The sequence below is a fragment of the Aspergillus lentulus genome, assembly GCF_001445615.1.
Source record: "Aspergillus lentulus DNA, contig: Alt16, strain: IFM 54703, whole genome shotgun sequence".
NCBI classification, from domain to species: domain Eukaryota; kingdom Fungi; phylum Ascomycota; class Eurotiomycetes; order Eurotiales; family Aspergillaceae; genus Aspergillus; species Aspergillus lentulus.
Genome location: NW_028322113.1, coordinates 1635648 through 1654198, shown reverse-complemented (window position 1 = coordinate 1654198; position 18551 = coordinate 1635648). Strand labels below are relative to the sequence as shown.

Genomic DNA, 18551 nt, shown 5'->3' with positions numbered 1-18551 from the left:
AACCCTTTTGGGAGATTCGATATGCGTAGAGTAAGTTCCGGAGGGCATCTCGACTCCAAACTCATTATTATCGACAATCCACTAGGGCAAGGAGGGCTAAATTATGCTCTCGGATGTCAAGGGGACTGGATCATGTATACGAACAGTGCTATTGCCTTTTCTGCTTTGCGCCCGCTGGTCCAGGCCCAGCATGGACGCCCTATCACGAAGTCAGGGTGCCTCGTTTGAGCGTGCCTTCCATACTGGATTATGGGAGTCTGTTGCCACAAACGACGCTGAGTGTCTTTAGTGCTGAGAAACTTTATGACTCTTGTGTGTCTAATTCAGAATACATCATTACTTTGCTCGATTTTGGATTAAACTCCAGCGGTTTGAAGAGTAGCGATTGCCCCGTTGTTTGACGTCTCTCCAATTTGCAACTGCTCTGATCGGTTCCCTGTGATTTCTTGTCAGCTTGAGCAGATCATCTGGCGGCCCGGACTTGCTCTATCCGTTCTGCAAGCACCTCTGGACGTGAGCAGGTGACTAGTCCTGGCATCGAACTGAAGGTCTGCCAATAGACCCGTTAATCGATGCTCAGCTAGGCCCCAGTTGATCAAGCAAGCCAGCGGCAAGTAGTTGCTTACCGAAGCTTCAGTCGAACGTCTCAACTTTATTGCATCCTTCAACGCTGTCACTGGAATTTGGAAGGAAGACCTACATACAGCATCCAGCGATGGCTGAAAGTAGCAGTTCGGTTTCTCCGAACCCGTGGTCGATCACAGATGTGAGTTGGTTCACCAGTTGAATGCACTGGATTTGATCTTACAAGACGCCTAGATAATATATCTTACGATCGTCTCGCCACTGGTACTGGCAGCATTCTTGGAATGGTTCCTCTGGATCGCTGCGTTCTTATACTGCCTTGCCAAGGTCTATCAAAAAGCGGATCACTGGAGCATCAGATTCCTCGCGGTTACCATGATCGTCCTCTTCACATTACTGAGGTGAGCTTCAATATGACGAGCCATCTCGAATATATTATGCATGCTAATTCGGCACCCAGGGGAATCTTTCTGCCTGTCATGATCGTGACCCTCCCCCTCCCAGCTCATTTAAGACGACGTTTCCCCGCTCAGATGGTACTTATACTCCAATGGTTCGCATTCGGGATGTTTTCCGCGCTGCTTATAATTCCTTGGCTTTTGTGCGTCTACAGACTGGTGACACATTCACCGGGCAGGACCAAGCGTATCAAGCAGGTTTTGGATGACCGAACCGCTCCAAAAACGGTTGTTGTTATGCCAGTCTATAAGGAGGCCCCTGAAACGTTAATAAGGGCAATCGATTCTGTGGTTGATTGCGATTATCCAGCTAACTGTATCCATGTGTTCCTCTCTTACGATGGCTGCCTCATTGATGAATCCTATCTTCGGGTGATTGACCACCTTGGAATTCCAATCACGCTGGAGAGCTATCCGCAAAGCATAGACGTGACATACAAGGGCGCCAGAATTACAGTGTCTCGATTCAAACATGGGGGAAAACGACATTGCCAGAAGCAAACGTTCAGACTGATCGATATGGTATATGCGGATTATCTGGAGCGTCATGACAATCTTTTCGTGTTATTCATTGACTCCGACTGCATCCTTGACCGTGTATGTCTGCAAAACTTCATGTACGATATGGAGTTGAAGCCAGGGAGCAAACACGACATGTTAGCAATGACGGGTGTCATTACGTCGACCACAGATCGAGGCTCGCTCCTCACGCTTCTGCAGGACATGGAGTATGTCCATGGGCAACTTTTCGAGCGCTCTGTGGAATCTAGCTGCGGCGCTGTGACTTGCCTCCCCGGGGCTCTGACGATGCTCCGGTTCTCTGCCTTTCGTAAAATGGCCAAGTACTACTTCGCGGACAAAGCGGAGCAATGCGAGGACTTTTTTGACTATGGGAAGTGTCATCTTGGAGAAGATCGCTGGCTCACGCACCTGTTCATGGTAGGCGCTCGGAAACGTTATCAAATACAGATGTGCGCTGGCGCCTTTTGCAAGACCGAGGCAGTGCAGACATTCAGTAGTCTTTTAAAGCAGCGTCGGCGCTGGTTTCTGGGTTTCATAACCAACGAAGTGTGTATGCTGACTGATGTGCGGCTTTGGAAGCGCTACCCACTGCTCTGCCTGGTCCGTTTTATGCAAAACACAATCCGAACAACCGCACTGCTGTTTTTCATCATCGCGCTCTCACTTATAACAACGTCGAGCAGCATCAATGACCTGCCCGTGGGGTTTATTGCCATATCGCTGGGACTCAACTACGTCCTCATGTTCTACTTGGGTGCGAAGCTCAAGCGCTACAAGGCTTGGCTTTTCCCGCTGATGTTTATCCTAAATCCCTTCTTCAACTGGCTGTATATGGTGTATGGAATCCTCACTGCGGGCCAGCGTACATGGGGAGGACCGAGAGCCGATGCCGCCACCGCCGATGAGCACACTTCGCCTGAGGAGGCTATCGAACTGGCTAGAGCTCAAGGCGATGAGCTCAATGTCGATCTGGCCACTTTCCGTTCCAGAGGGGATGAGAAGAGCGTTCCAATCCATCCCTCAGAACAGATCGAAGGGCGCTTCTCTGCACCAGAGCTCCCTGACGGTTACTACGCGAACTTGAACGACTCCAACGCTGCCCTTACCGAGCTGATGACGCCTCTTCCCGGTGTGCCTCGGATAGGTATCCATACATATCCGTCCTCCGACTCAATCATAACCTCGGACTCGCTGAGCTCGATCCACCTTCCCCTTAAGGTTGAAGAGCTGACCGGTGATAATGACAATATGAACTCCTATTTCGAAACAGGGGACACGTCGAGTCTGCACCAGATGCAGAGGACTTGTTCTAACGGAGTCATGGCCAGTGATTCATGCTCTTCACAAGAAGATGTTTTTGAGATGGTAAACAAGTCTCAGATACTGTCACCATCAGCTCATATCCTGCCGCATTCATCACAGGCCACGGAGTCGTCATCCGGAGAGGATATATACCCACTTCATTTGCCAGCGCCACACGAACAAGAGACACGGTTTGCTCCTATCAATGCTTCAACCAGAGGTCCAACGGAAAGAAACACCCCAGAGGTACAGCGACCCCGCCGTAAGCTTCCAGGGATTCCACGGCCTGTCAAAGCACAGAAATATCATGAGAGTATGGTTTAGGGTACTCCCACTCGTCGTAAGGCATCTGGGTCCAAGCTCAGATGTCCTAGAGGAAGCGGGTCCATGCACGTTGATAGTCAGTTGAGAAGCTCCACGGTGGAGACTACCATTACGGTTTTCAAGAGATTCGGTCAACCCTTGCGGAACAATTCTGTCGCTTCCTTATCCTCTTAAATTTGGAGCTGCTTCGAGAAACACATTTTGTACCTCATGCTCTGTCATCCACCCTTATGTACGTTGCTCTGGTAACAAGAAGTAGCACACTCTCTTTAGACTAAACTTATTTGCCTTGTTTGCTTGGTTAAAGAGTATATAACTTGTCGAGAAGAAGAAGATTAGTCCTACCAACCACTAGCCAGAGATGACCTTCCAGAGTAAGCGTAACTGAAGCAGGGGCGCTTTCCGGGGACTCTGAGGTCATTTGCAAGCTCTGCCTCCCCTCGCTAATTGCAACATTCAGACATTATTACGGCCTCGAGTACAAATACGAATAACTATTCAAAGATACGAAGGAGTCCAAGAGATCATAGTAGACCCAGTTCCTTCTGGCGAGATTTTGGACGACAAGCCTTTCACCGCGCTGATTTCCTGCTGGAGAAAAACCGCAGATATCTGGCCTTCGTTACCCGCTCCGCTGCCTGAAACGGTAGATGGACTTACATTTAGCATGCTGATGCCAGTATTTATGCCCTGGATTCGGTGCATCCGCGGTCTTGAAGGAGATTGGGCGTACTCTGCTCAAACCTAGGATGATCGGCAGTCGGGAGCTATGTGGTAAGTGGGTTATCTCGAGCTGAGCAAACAGATCGAACACCACTGCGCTGTGCGTAGAGCTAGACAGTAGACAGCCTCCAATCGCGGGGAGTGACGTTCGCTTCTTGTTGACTGTGTCCCAAGGCTTCTTCACTATCGTCAGGGCACGCTTGGGCACCTTGACCCAGTCATAATAGGAGGGAGGCGGAACGACTCCTGACATAATGCCATGCACGGGTGTTTCCTTCATGGCAATTTTCCCGATGACAGCCTGGCTGGAGCCGTCCAAAGGCCATGGACAAGTCATGCAATTATCGCTGCCAAGATCAATTACCTGACGGTTAATAACAGTTTGCCCCTTGCCCAGCCCACTTCTTTGTTTACTGTTAGTCAATCGATGGTGATTCGTCAGGTGACTACTAATTTAAGGTAATCGATAAGGCGGCGGAACCCCGCCAAAAGCGGTGAGTCAAGGGAGAATACTGCCGGGAAGCCCCCTCTAGGCGGTGTGACGCGGGAAGTTTCGAGTATGAACCAGAAGGTTCGACAGGCAGCACAAGGGACAAAAGCTTGGGCTTCAGGAATAGGCATAACTAAGAGTAATTGCCCCAGGTTGAGTCAGATTCTGGGAGGTAGAGCAGTATAAGAAAACTTATGAGATTGATGATCGTGTGCCCATTGAGACTATAGAATCCTCAGCTTACTGCAGATCGTACGTGCCCAAAATTGTCAGGAAGGAAAAAAATTCTGACTGACCGCTTGACGACACAGAAGAACCCACGTTTGACCCTAGCCACAGCTCATCCGCTTATCACCGCGCCCTGATAGCAAGTGGCGCTATTGCAAATTCTCCCCTCTTCGCTCTTTTCTTGCTTAGGATCTTCCAACGTTTCCCTCCAACCTCAATATAGACAACATCCTCCCCCCAACACCTCCCCGCACCATCCCCCCCTTTCTTACGGTCCGATTCATATTCATCGCCTAATTTATCCACACAATGAGTGTCGTCGGTATCGATTTCGGTGCCCAGAGCACCAAGGTCGGTGTTGCACGGAACAAGGGTATTGATATTGTGCGTATATGCCCCTCAGCTGCATTTGTTCATTTTGAATCAATTGCTGGAACAGCTCGCGCTAACGCTTTTGTCTATCCACAGATTACCAATGAAGTCTCCAACAGATCTACTCCGTATGTGCAAACTTTCCCATCAGATGTCTGCCCTCATATCGCGGTGCTGACTATATTTTCAATGTAGGACTCTGGTCGGATTCGGCGCCAGAAGCAGAAACATTGGCGAGGGCGCAAAGACACAAGAAATGTCCAACCTGAAGAATACGGTCGGCAATCTCAAACGTCTCATCGGCCGTTCATTCAACGACCCCGATGTGGAGGTTGAGCAGAGGTACACCTCTGCGACTATCTGTGATGTAAACGGTCAGGCTGGTGTTGAAGTGAGCTACCTGGGCAAGAAGGAGAAGTTCTCGGCGACGCAGCTGGCTGCCATGTACCTGACCAAGATCAGAGACATCACATCCAAGGAGCTGAAGCTCCCTGTCTCCGACGTCACAATCAGTGTTCCCGCTTGGTTCACAGATGCTCAGCGCCGCGCCATGATCGACGCCGGTGAGATTGCCGGTCTCAAGGTTCTGAGACTCATCAATGACACCACTGCTACCGCCCTCGGCTACGGTATCACCAAGCTTGACCTCCCCGGTCCCGAGGAGAAGCCCCGCAGAGTGATGTTCGTCGATATCGGCCACAGCGACTACACTGCCTCCATTGTTGAGTTCAGAAAGGGTGAACTCAACGTCAAGGCTACCGCCTACGATCGTCACTTTGGTGGTCGTGATTTCGACAGAGCCCTCACCGAGCACTTTGCCGATGAATTCAAGGAGAAGTTCAAGATTGACGTCCGTTCCAACCCCAAGGCGTATGCCCGTACCCTTGCCGCAGCCGAGAAGATGAAGAAGGTTCTCTCCGCCAACCCTGCTGCCCCTATGAGCATCGAGTCTCTCATGGAAGACGTTGATGTCCGTTCCATCGTCAAGCGCGAGGAGCTCGAAACCATGGTCAAGCCTCTGCTTGACCGTGTCACCGCTCCCATTGAGGAGGTTCTTGCTGAGGCAAAGCTTAAGCCCGAGGACATTGACTCGATTGAGATGGTCGGTGGCTGCACCCGTGTCCCTGCTATCAAGGATGCCATCGCCAAGTATTTCGGCAAGACCTTGTCCTTCACCCTTAACCAGGACGAGGCCATTGCTCGTGGTTGCGCCTTCAGCTGTGCCATCCTCTCCCCCGTCTTCCGTGTCCGTGACTTCTCCGTGCACGACATTGTCAACTACCCCATTGAGTTCACCTGGGAGCAGTCGGCCGACATCCCCGACGAGGACACCAGCCTCACTGTCTTCAACCGTGGCAACGTCATGCCTTCGACCAAGATCCTCACATTCTACCGCAAGCAGCCTTTCGATTTGGAGGCTCGCTATGCTAAGCCCGACATGCTTCCTGGCAAGATCAACCCTTGGATTGGCCGCTTCTCCGTCAAGGGTGTCAAGGCTGATGCCAACGACGACTTTATGATCTGCAAGCTCAAGGCTAGACTGAACCTGCACGGTATCCTGAACGTCGAGTCTGGTTACTACGTTGAGGATGTGGAGGTTGAGGAGCCCGTTGACGAGGACAAGATGGACACTGATGCTCCCGAGGGCGAGCAGCCCAAGAAGACGCGCAAGGTCAAGAAGCAGGTTCGCAAGGGTGACCTGCCAATCTCCACCGGCACCAACGGCGTTGACCAGACGGTCAAGGAGACCTGGATCGAGCGTGAGAATGCTATGTACATGGAGGACAAGTTGATCGCCGAGACCGACGAGAAGAAGAACGAGCTGGAGTCGACCATCTACGAGCTCCGTGACAAGATCGACGGCGTCTATGCCGAGTTTGCCAACGAGGAGGAGAAGGACAAGCTGCGTGCCAAGCTGACCGATATGGAGGTGAGTACAATGTTCCCGATTATTTCATTCAAGCAAGGAACTCAAAGCTGACGCTCTACACAGGACTGGCTCTACGAGGAGGGCGAGGACACTACCAAGTCCGTCTACGTGGCCAAGCTGGATGAGATCCGCTTCATCGCTGGCCCCATCGTCCAGCGGTACAAGGAGAAGATCGACGCCGAGCGCCAGGCTATCCTGAAGGCCCAGGAGGAAGAGGCGGCCAAGAAGCGCGCCGAAGAGGAGGCCAAGCGCAAGGCTGAGGAAGAGGCCAAGAAGGCGGAGGAGACCAAGCCTGATGAGGAGATGAAGGATGCTCCCGCAGAAGGCGAGGCGGCCCCTGCTGAGGGCGAGGAGAAGCAGCAGTGAAGAAAAGTCTTTTACCCTTTCGATATTAAATGAGTACGACTCTCGCATATAAAGCCTGATGACAATGGCCATGAAACGGTGAAGCAATACATCCGATACATGATTCTCTTTTCTTGTGAAACTTGTTATATCTTCTCTGTTACATTTTATGCTGTAGAATGTTGTCTTGGTGGTATTGTTTTTCACAACCTACCTAATCATTTGGGCACTGACACCTACATGGAGCGGCTGAACTGAAGCTGAAGGCTCGCGTGACTGTCGCCCTATCAGATTATGATTCATGAGAAAAAAGCACACGACAGAAGACTTAGATATATGAAGCATGGATAGAGTTAAGCCAGCCAATTTGTTCTCTTGTTCTCTTGTTTTCTTTCGTCGAGTTGATGTAACCATGTACAACGTAATATCCTTATACTCCCGACTTGACGTGTCATATCACTTGACCTTGGCCCGATGTCGTGCTTTCGCCTCTTTTTTCCGATGGGGTTAGCTCCTCGCGGAATCGCGTCAAGCCGTCAAGCCAGTCTGGATGGCTGACATTCCGGCGGACCGACTCATCGCACCCTTCCGAACCCAAGGATCTTGGCGGGTGTTTCAAGCATGACCAGCCATTGCGGTCATATTCAGCTCGTTACCGGCGAGTCGTAGTTATGTCTTAAGTCCGGTGACTCCGCCCTATGGGTAAACAAGCTTGGACTGTGCTGGTGGATTTTTCTAGCACGGCTGAATCATACTAGGTCGTCTAGTGGTACCCAGTTACCGTGGGATACCTAAAGGCTTGGAAGCTAAAAGCTGCATATGTTCCCTTTTTTGATAGTGGCTGATGACTCATGAATTGTCGCCTAAATCTGATGGCACAAAGGATACTGCTGTGTTGACCAATTAGGCTTCAGCATAGCCACATCATTATGACTTGCAACTGCAGTGGAACCTGAAACCAGCAGTGCACTCCGTAGACTGCTTACTCTAACGTACCGGATGGTTCCAGAATCTCCGTCTTCCCTCTCCTGAAGTTGAACAACAAAGAGTACCACTTACTCAAGTCACTCATTCCATGAATCAATTTCAACTTAGTTATTTGCTTTGAAATACAGATTTCAAGACAATCTGCCAGCGAAGAGGTCAATGAAATAATAATTCCCAGGGATGACTCACGGCGCAAAGCCTCATTTGTCATCGATCTGACATCGAGTCTGGCCGACCCGATCATTGGCTCCTTATTTTCCAGGTTCATCCTCGTATTTGGGGCTTCCGCCAGGAAAGTCCTAGACTCAGAGTACCCAGGACCGGAAAATTTGCTAATGCAGAACGTAATCGGCCTTTTCTGCGACCGATGTCCGATGTCAGAAGTTTCCTGTTAGGGTAAACACGGTCCAGAAGTGGCTCATTTCTTCGTATAGGAGATTAACGTTATGGTCATGGACGGCGTGAGCCTCCTAGAAAAAAATTCCTGTGACCTGGGTAAACCGATTCCTCCGTCCCCCGATCCAGCCCGTAATTACGGAGTAGTCCATCTCGAGGAGACATCGAGAAAATTCTTATATAATATCTCAAGAGCTGTCCTTGTGCAGTCAGTTTCTCAACTTTCTCAATTGAGGTGAGCATCACACAGAACTTCTGGCATCCTTCTTCTTTCTTTCGCTTGAAGGGATCACCTTGCGCGGGTACATCTTATCTTGCTCATCACATCCCGGCATACATATCTCAGCAAACAGACGAATCAAAATGACAGCGTCAGCGTCCAGCGTCACGGACGTCGACATCGAGAACGTCCCGAAGGAAAAACTGGACGTCAAAGAAACCGAAGAACAACCTGAGATCGAATACCCTCCACTCTCCAAGGTCGTCGTCATCATCCTCGGTCTGTATCTCGCTGTCTTCCTGGTAGCCCTCGACCAGACCATTATCGGAGTCGCCATCCCCAAGATCACCGATCAGTTCAAGAGTATTGAAGACATTGCCTGGTATGGCAGTGCCTACTTCCTCACGTCGACTGCGCTGCAACCGTCATACGGCCGCATCTATAAGATCTTTAGTGTTGGTTTCCTCCCGTGCTGCATGTGCTGACTGCTGGGTCGTTGCTAATGGGTGAACCTGCATAGGTCAAATGGGCCTTCTTGATAGCCGTCCTCATCTTCGAAATCGGATCGCTCATCTGCGCTGTTGCACCGTCGAGTACCGTCTTGATCGTTGGCCGAGCTATTGCGGGTATCGGTGTTGCGGGTATCTTCTCCGGAGCCATGGTCATCATCTCAGTGACTGGTAGGTCATTCTGCGTATTTTCTGGGAAAGACGCCAATCTGACTCTTGAATAGTGCCTTTGCCTAAGCGACCTCTTGTTTTCGGTATGTTTGGCATGGTCTGGGGTATTGCCTCGATTGCCGGACCTTTGCTCGGCGGTGCGTTCACCGATGGTGTTTCATGGCGCTGGTGCTTCTATATCAAGTGAGTGGACGCCGCATACCCTTTCCACCCTGTCACAAAATACTGACCGCTGCAGTCTTCCCATTGGAGGTGTCTCGCTCGCCGTCATCCTGTTTGTTCTCCGACTCCCCGACAAGAACGAGTTCTCCGGCACTCCCATCCTCGAACGGATCCGGCAGCTGGACCTCATCGGCGCCGCTCTACTCATCCCCGCCATCATCTGCCTCTTGCTCGCCTTGCAATGGGGAGGAAACAAGTACCCCTGGAACAACTCGCGGATCATCGGCCTGTTCGTCGGCTTCGGCCTCATGGCTATCCTCTTTGCATTCTCGCAGGTCAAGATGGCCGACAAGGCCACCCTGCCACCACGCATGTTCAAGAACCGCTCCGTCCTCGCCGCCACGCTCTATGCTCTGTTCTTCGGCGGTGCCTTCTTCGTCCTCGTCTACTACCTCCCCATCTTCTTCCAGAGCGTCAAGGATTCCTCCGCCATGAAGTCCGGCATCCAACTCCTGCCCCTGATGCTAGCCACCGTCGTGAGCTCGGTTGTCATGGGTGGCGCAGTCACCGTCGCGGGCTACTACACGCCGTTCCTGATCGGTAGCACTGCCATCGCCGCCATCGGGGCCGGTCTCATCACCATGTACGAGATCGACATCTCCACGGGCAAGTGGATCGGCTACCAGATCGTCCTGGGCGCAGGTGTTGGCGCCGGCTTCCAGATTCCCATGACGGCCGTCCAGACCGTCCTGCCGGCAGAGGATATCCCCATCGGCACGGCGGCGGTCATGTTCTTCCAGACACTAGGCGGCGCGCTGTTCATCGCGGTGGCGCAGTCGGTTTTCCAGAACGGCCTGATCTCCGGGTTGGCCAAGTATGCCCCCACTGTTGACCCGGCGGCGATTGTCAAGGCGGGCGCCACGGAGATGAGACCCGTGCTGATGAAATTGGGCCAGTTGGATCAGCTCATGAACGTGATCAAGGCCTATATGGATGGATTGCGGGCTTCATATCGTGTCAGTTTGGCGCTGGTGCTGGTCGCGTTTGTGGTCAGCTTGTTGATGGAGTGGAAGAGCGTCAAGACGGCGAATAATGGAGAGAAGAAGGATGTTATGGTGGCTGCCATTTAGGGTTGTCATCTACAGACTTTTCCATCTCTTCATTCTTCGTTTTGCATTTCTTCAGGCAAAAACCAACATAGATCCAGAGTGTTAGAAAACCGGCGGAAATGGGCGGATGGGCTTCTTATTAACTAACGACCTGATTCATGATATGTACTTAATTATGCACTTTTCTATTTATATTATACTAATGTCTACTCCACTCGATTTCTATGTGCCAGATATCTGCTCCGGAGCCTCCGGAGTACCCAGTTGTAAATGGTTTATGCTACGAGTTTGGTGCATAAGGCCATACATGTCATGCATTGTGCTGCCTGGATAAAAGGGCGCCTGTTCTGCCGAGAATTTGTACTCCGTCTGCCCAGTCAGTGCCAGTGCCCAGAGTCCGAGACAGCCAGACTATTCCATCCAGCGTACCCAAGCGGTGGAGTCGGTCTTGGCTGTAGCATTACATCCTGATTGGAATTTGGATGTAACGAACAAATGAGTACAGAGTAGAATTGAACATTGATGTAGCATCTAGATGTGAGATGGGTGATTGAATGGCGATGTGATATTATCACTATTATGACTCGACGATTGCATGGATCATAGATGGTGGCTGGTGGCTGATGGTATCTACATGATTCAGGTAATAGGGTACGTACATAGGAGTACCGAGAAAGCCGACTTTGATGGCCGATGCTGTTCCTGGTCTAGTCCCTTGGCAGTAATTCCGTGCGTCGTCTCTCCCCCTCAGCCAGGGATGAATATTTTGACTCGGGTATGCCAGGGTCAGGATAAATAATAATGGAGAATTAGCCTGCGTAGTCTCTCAGTAGACATCCTGATGCATTATGGTTGTCTTTCAACTTGTCCAGCAACAGTAATATTAATGTAGTATACTGGAGGAACAGTGCCAAGTGGAGCGAACAAAACCGGCAAGTTGGCACGCGACGAAGGGGGCACTAAAGATCCTTGATGGGGATCATCCATGGTTCTTCACCAAATCACCCATCCTTGTGTTCCGTTCTGGGAGGTCTTTTCTGCTGTCTAGTCTATCTGATGACGGCATCCCAGTACGAGTGCGAACTATGAACCCTCTGTTACCTTCTCTGTAGATAGTTCAGTTCCTCCATGATGTAACACTCCGCCTGCATTCACTTCGTCAACCACGGAATCCTCTCTCATCCCTCTGTCAATCCTTGCCTTGTCACCCCTATCGCCAACTGCCCTGCTCCAGCTTCAAGTGGATCAATCTCCCTTTGGCCCCGTTTTTGGGAGAATCTTGGGGGAAAAAAAGAGCCATTTGGCGGCGGAGTCGTCGGATCAACCACTGGGGACTGACTGGACCGTTGCGATGCTTCCTACTTTCTACTTGACTATCATTTAATCTGATCGTCCTCGCCTATTCCTTTCTTAGTCTTTCTTTCTTGCTCTCGCTCTAATTCCTCGTTCTCTATCTAATTTAATCTTATTGCATTAATCGTCACATTCTCATATACTACCCCTACACTTGATAGCCGTAGGCTCTGCAGTCTAATTATACTAATTCAAAGCACGCGATCACGACATTTTCCATTTACTCCCAATTCCACAGTTGTATAACCATCAATTAGCTGCGGATTATTCTGGACTACTCACTGTCGAGCAATATCCAGTGGCGCATTCCGACAATCCAGGATGCGAACAGAGACGTGACATCCGCCGGCCCCAGATACTCCTTCTTGACCACTTCGATACTCAGTGATTCACAGCAGACATGGTCACATTGATTCTACGGCTCATCATTCTTGCGATATGGTCAGCAGAGGCCGTCGCATCTCCCGTCCGTTCCTCCGGCGAGGACAGCAGCAAGCAGCAGCATGTCAACCATGGCAACATCCTCACTCACGAACCTGAATATGATCCCCTGTGGGAAAAGTACGGCCTAAACAAGTCGCAAGAGTACAAGTACTTTCATGAACCAGGCAATGACGACATCCTGGGCCACTACGATACGCGCTTCTTCACCGAACCCGTCCCGGACAAAGAGCGCTCCGAGACCATGACGCATATGATTCGCGCTTATCTGAACTTTTTCAATGAGCATGGCCTGCAGACTTGGATTGCGCATGGCACATTACTGGGGTGGTGGTGGAATGGCAAGGTACTTTAATCGTTGCGCATAAAGTTCAGGGACTGATAGCTAACGTTGGCGACGGGTGTAGGTGCTGCCCTGGGACTGGGATATCGATACACAAGTGCTGGATACCACGCTGCTGCAGCTGGCTGACAAGTTCAACCAAACCGTCGTCCACTACACGGCTGCCGACTCCGACGTGGAACGGAGCTACCTCCTCGACGTCAACCCCTGGGCTCGACAGCGCGAACAGGGGCAGGGACTCAACATTATTGATGCGCGGTGGATCGACAGGCGGACGGGTCTCTACATTGACATCACAGGACTGAGTAGGCTGGATCCGACAAAACCAAGTCTGTGGCAGGACAAAAACAACCACAAATATCAGACAGGGGACATTTACCCCCTGCGCAAGACGACTTTTGAAGGCGTACCGGCCCAGATTCCCTTCGACTACGACTCTGTATTAATCGCAGAATATACTCAGAAGGCGTTGACGAGCACCAAGTACCACAAGTAAGTATTCTCCTGAATTTTTTACACCTAAATCTCGTGACTGATTGATACAGTCACACATGGTATCCTGACACGGAACAATGGGTTTCCGACAACGACAAAATCGCCAAAGACAAGCTGAATGACGATCGCCAATATGAGAGGCGGTGATTGCGACATCTTTCTCCTTAAAAGCAACCAAGTTAATCCAGATATGGTCGTTATCTTCACATACTGTGGACATGGATCTTCATTCGCATATAGCATTTTGCCCACTGATCTGCTGAGGAGGTTTGCGTGCTTTTCAGGATTTACCTCTGGCACATGGGCTGGTGTTTGGTGTTCTTTGACATTTCCTGCTGGTGTATTCTATATCTAACATCCTGTACATAGCCCAGACGCGTTCAGCGTCACTTCGTTGCATAATCCTGCACCACGAATACTCGAGAAGCCATTGCATTCACACTTGAATGATCATGGTTGTACGTAAAAGTTTCCCCAGGGGTATCCCAGCGCAATCGTTCGCTAAATACCAAAATACCGAAAAGAGCATAGCGATTGACTTCAGACACTAGTGCGCTAGTTAGAGCGCATTAGATTGCGCTGATCCCACGAGCTCAGGGGTCTGCTGTCCTGCCTGAGGATTCAGGAGTCAGGAGTCACGCATTTAGGTCATGTGATGCTATCGGCTTATCTCTTATCTCCGCGCTGACAAACGCAATCGCCGTGGAACGTAATCGAAGTGGTTGCCTCCAGCATATATTCAACTCCAATCTTGCATCCAGTCCCTTCATTATTTTCATTTTACGCAGATCGCGCTCATTTTGACTGCAAGAGCTGCAACATGGCGGAGCCTTCATCGCAAGATCTGACCCTAACGGTCCACCATCATGGCAAGCCACACACCTTCACCCTCCCCCCAGACGCAACGCTGCAAGACCTCTCCTCTTCCATCGCCGACGCCCTCAACATCCCCATCGAGAACCAGAAACTCCTCATCGCCCCGAAACCAGGCATGCAAAAGCACCCTTTTGCGCCGACCCCGCTGTCAACTCTCCTCCCGCTCACCTCCCCCAAATTCAAACTCACCCTCCTCGGCTCCCCCGCCCAGGAAATCGAGTCCCTGAACGCCCAAACAGCCGAAACCCGCCGCCGCCTCGAAGCCCGCGCGGCCGCCGCAGCGCAACACCGCTCCAAGCGCCCCGCCCCAGCCACAGCGGGCGGCGTCCACACCCTCTCAAGCGCCGGCAGCAACACCTACACCTTCCACCGGCTCCTCCCGCTCTCGTACCTACCCAACCCGTCGCGGTCACTGGAGTTCCTGGCCCGCCTGCGCGACGACCCGGGCATCCGCGCCGCGATGGCAAAGCACCGCTTCTCGGTCCCGCTGCTGACGGAGATGGATCCGGCGGAGCATACCACGAGCGAGTCCCGGACGCTCGGCCTGAACCGGAATAAGGGCGAGGTGATCGAGCTGCGGCTGCGGACCGATGCGTACGACGGCTACCGCGATTACCGGACGATTCGCAAGACGCTGTGCCATGAGTTGGCGCACTGTGTGTTTAGCGAGCATGATCGGGATTTCTGGGATCTGACGGCGCAGATTGAGAAGGAGGTTGAGCGGGCGGATTGGAAGCATGGGGGGAGGAGGTTGACGGATGAGGAGTTCTATAACCCCGGGGATTGGGAGCGGGAGAAGGATGCGACTGTGGTGGATGAGAGGGGGTGGACTGGGGGCGAGTTTGTGCTAGGGGGGTTGAGGGACGAGAGTGGTGGTGCGGAAACTCGGCGGGAGATTATAGCTCGCGCCGCGGAGGAGAGGATGCGGAGAGAGCGGGAGCGGGAGAGGGAGAGGGGAGGAGCACAGGGAGGTGATACATGATGTTTCATCGAAGATGGACCTACGACATGGCATGATGTAACGATTTTAATACCCTTGCAGTTTTTGTATTTGCATTTGGAAAGATTGAGATAGACATATATACATTAAATCTGCTCGTTCACAAACAAACCAGCCATTCCCTGGCCAGTGCCGATGCACATACTCGTAACCAGGACCTTGCTCTTCGTCCGTCGGGCCTCGCTGAGAATCGTGCAGATCTGACGGGCACCCGTCGCGCCCAGCGGGTGGCCGAGCGCAATCGCACCACCGCGCGGGTTGACCTTGGCATGGTCCAGACCGAGATTCTTCAGGCAGTACACAGCCATCGAAGCAAAGGCCTCGTTGATCTCGTAGATGTCGATGTCGTCCTTGCTGAGGTTGAACTTGGACAGCAGCTTGGGGATTGCCGCCGTGGGACCAATGCCCATCACACGCGGCGGCACACCGGCGACAGTCGCGCCGCAGAACTTGGCCAGGATGGGCTGGTTGAGCTCGATGGCCTTGGAGCGGCGCATGAGCAGGATAGCAGCAGCTGATAAATTCCCATCAGTACATCGACATGAAACGCAGTGGGATGGCTGTAAGGCTTACCTCCATCAGTAACCTGACTGGCATTACCGCCCGTCGTCCGGTTTCCAAACTGCGGGAACGCAGGCCGGATCTTGTTCAGCGCTTCAACGGTAGTACCATACCGAATGCCCTCGTCGCGGGTAAGAGTCACGGTCTTGACCTCCCCAGTCTTGGGATCCTTCACCTTAGTCGTGATGGGGACGATCTCATCATCGAACCAGCCCGCCTTCTGCGCCGCCTCGGCCCGCCGGAACGACTCCGCCGCGTACGTATCCTGCATCTCGCGCGAGATGTTGAAGTCGGCGCCCACGTTCTCCGACGTCTGGCCCATGGGCTGCATGCAGTCCGCCGCCTCCTGGTTCTTCAGCACCTCCTCGTTGAACGGCCGCGGCAGCCGGTCGCCGCCTGCAGACATCAGCTCCGCGCCAACCGCGACGCCCACGTCGATCGCGCCCAGCTGGATCTGGTTCGCGATGTCTTGCACCGCCTTCAGACCCGACGAGCAGAACCGGTTGACCGACGACGCGCCGGCTGTGTGGGGGATCCCCGCGGCGAGAGCGGCAGCGCGCACGAGGTAGGCGGCTTTGCCGTCGTTGACCTGACACCCGTCAACTTCAAAACTTCTTGGATAACAAATGAAACAAGTGGAAAACGTACATTGCCCAGACAGACGTCCTCGATGAGCGCAGGGTCGAGCTTCGACTTCTGCACTACCTCCTTCAACAGAGCGTAGATCATGTAGTCCAGCTCGGTGTCCTTGAAGCCGCCCTTGGCGGCCTTGGTAAGCGGCGTCCGCAGCGCAAGGGTGATGACAACGTCATCGGGGTTCTTCTGTGTGCTGGCGTTGGTCAGTTTGTGATGATCCGCGGTTGGGCCAGGGATGAAGCATACATGGCGGAGACTCCGCTTCCGCCAGAGGGGCGGAGGTGGTTCAGTAGTGAGCTTAGACGATCTGCGGCCATTGTGACGGTATTTCTATGGGTTGTAAGTGTGAGTCGACAGTGGAATGAATATTATAGAGTACAACGCTGAGTGGCAAAGCAAGGATCGAAGGTGATCATTGATCACCTTGGGTCTGCGGGGAAGCTCAAGTATGTGGAGCTCTAACTAATGGGTAGACTCGGGGCAAAGCAAGTATGACTTACGGGGTATATACTCAAAAGTCGAGACTGAGGGAGGGAGGAAGGAAGGAATCGCGGGAGATTTTTGAGCAGGGAATCAGAAGATATCAAGTGTTATGGAAGAAGAGGCAAAAGTTGAGGTTTATCTACTGCTGCAAAGCCGAGCGGGAGCCGAGGCTCATCATGTCCAAGCACATCCGACATGTACCCAGACTTTGTTTCACCGCACCCAATAGGTGGTACACCTGGTACAGTGACTTTCAATTTCTCTTACCCGAGATTATGCGATTCTTTCAAGGTTAAAGCAGACTTCGTGTTCGTTTTCTAATCAAAACTCGCTCCGAAACAATTGGGTAGCCTATTATCTACATAGACGTCCTCGGAAATTAGAGCAAACTAAAATGATACCCCAAGTATAACGCCAAAGACCACGAACTCCGTCCAGCCAGATCCAACTATTCCGTACAAATGCCCTAGTATCCCAGTCCATAGTTTCAGCTATCTTCTACGCCTCAAAATCCGTGGTGACCCAAGTCTTCGTTGCTAACGACACTACCAACCTCCGACCAACTGGCTGGAGTGGCAACACCATCGATGGACCTTCCGAGGTCACTGAGAGTACCATCTGACGTTGCGTCATCAGCGGACTCATAAACGTGGCTGAAACTATCAGAGGTAGACGGCGTAGGTGAACGTTCTTGCTGCCCGAAACCCGTGGTATTCAGTTCGGATAGGTCAGAGAACGGCGATCGGAGCTCGCGATTGCTGTCTATAAGTGATGATTCAGAGTGCTCATAGATGGTTTGAGATCCTTCCTCAGTATGACTCGACGCAGACATTCCTTCTTGATCCGTTACGGAAGAAAGCACAGACCGCTCGGTTTCTTCCGATTTGTCACCAGTTGAGGCGAAAATGTCTATATCTGTATCATCAGAAGTAGGAGTGAGATCGACAAGAGACGCCGAACGGTGACCAGTAGACGGAATATCTAAATGTAGTTTATCACTGTCGGTCATGGTGTCCGCCGGTCTGATCTCGCTCACGGAAGCCGACGCATCTGGCTCTTTGGCTCCACGGTGGACAAGCTGCGATGACGGCAAGTCCACGGCGGTCGAGTTTGCAAGCGTACTGTCAGTCGGCTCCCGATTGTCCGGCCGCAACAGGTTTCCGTTATCGTCCACAAGGGCGTCGAAAGATCCAAACAAACCACCCTGACATCGCTTCCGACGTTCTTCGAGAGCGGCAGCTCTCTTCTGGATTTCCTCGCGAGCAATCCTTCTCCGTTCTTCTGCCGCCGGACCTACCTCTTCCGTCATAGAAATATCTTCCCTGGGGGAAGATGGCGAGTCTCGAGGTTGAATTTCATCTCCGAGATTGTGTAAAGCCAGCGCAATTTTACGACGAGAATTGTTCATCCATTCTCGGAACTGTGGCGATTCATAGACCGCTATACCAGCAGCGACGAGCGCTGCAACGGTTATGATTATCCCTTCATCATAGAGTTAGCAAAGTCCAACAGTCTAAAAAAAATTTCAAT

The 18551-nt window shown here is 51.9% G+C and overlaps 7 protein-coding genes across 7 annotated transcripts; 5 read left to right on the top strand and 2 right to left on the bottom strand.

The window, feature by feature from the left end:
* Positions 1-715: 715 nt before the first annotated feature.
* On the top strand, positions 716-3191 carry chsD (chitin synthase D; the record flags this gene model as incomplete). Its single annotated transcript, XM_033555911.2, has 4 exons — positions 716-766; positions 820-986; positions 1046-1138; positions 1223-3191. 4 exons carry the CDS (start codon positions 716-718, stop codon positions 3189-3191), a joined length of 2280 nt encoding a protein of 759 aa, XP_033411802.2.
* A 1750-nt stretch (positions 3192-4941) lies between these two features.
* On the top strand, positions 4942-7300 carry hsp88 (Hsp70 chaperone Hsp88; the record flags this gene model as incomplete). Its single annotated transcript, XM_033555910.2, has 4 exons — positions 4942-5016; positions 5101-5132; positions 5200-6934; positions 6998-7300. 4 exons carry the CDS (start codon positions 4942-4944, stop codon positions 7298-7300), a joined length of 2145 nt encoding a protein of 714 aa, XP_033411801.1.
* Positions 7301-9025: 1725 nt separating this feature from the next.
* On the top strand, positions 9026-10854 carry ALT_8009 (MDR family MFS transporter; the record flags this gene model as incomplete). Its single annotated transcript, XM_033555909.2, has 4 exons — positions 9026-9337; positions 9403-9562; positions 9616-9745; positions 9801-10854. 4 exons carry the CDS (start codon positions 9026-9028, stop codon positions 10852-10854), a joined length of 1656 nt encoding a protein of 551 aa, XP_033411800.2.
* Positions 10855-12586: 1732 nt separating this feature from the next.
* On the top strand, positions 12587-13612 carry ALT_8008 (putative mannosylphosphate transferase (Mnn4); the record flags this gene model as incomplete). The annotated part of the gene is made up of 3 exons (XM_033555908.2): positions 12587-12973; positions 13035-13462; positions 13516-13612. The coding sequence occupies 3 exons, from the start codon at positions 12587-12589 to the stop codon at positions 13610-13612; spliced, it is 912 nt and encodes a 303-aa protein (XP_033411799.2).
* Positions 13613-14285: 673 nt separating this feature from the next.
* On the top strand, positions 14286-15323 carry ALT_8007 (putative zinc metalloproteinase; the record flags this gene model as incomplete). The annotated part of the gene is made up of 1 exon (XM_033555907.2): positions 14286-15323. One exon carries the CDS (start codon positions 14286-14288, stop codon positions 15321-15323), a length of 1038 nt encoding a protein of 345 aa, XP_033411798.2.
* A 104-nt stretch (positions 15324-15427) lies between these two features.
* kat1 (putative 3-ketoacyl-CoA ketothiolase (Kat1)) lies at positions 15428-16855 on the bottom strand (the record flags this gene model as incomplete). Its single annotated transcript, XM_033555906.2, has 4 exons — positions 15428-15855; positions 15915-16491; positions 16551-16731; positions 16785-16855. The coding sequence occupies 4 exons, from the start codon at positions 16853-16855 to the stop codon at positions 15428-15430; spliced, it is 1257 nt and encodes a 418-aa protein (XP_033411797.1).
* Positions 16856-17526: 671 nt separating this feature from the next.
* On the bottom strand, positions 17527-18429 carry ALT_8005 (uncharacterized protein; the record flags this gene model as incomplete). Its single annotated transcript, XM_033555905.2, has 1 exon — positions 17527-18429. The coding sequence occupies one exon, from the start codon at positions 18427-18429 to the stop codon at positions 17527-17529; it is 903 nt and encodes a 300-aa protein (XP_033411796.2).
* Positions 18430-18551: the final 122 nt, after the last annotated feature.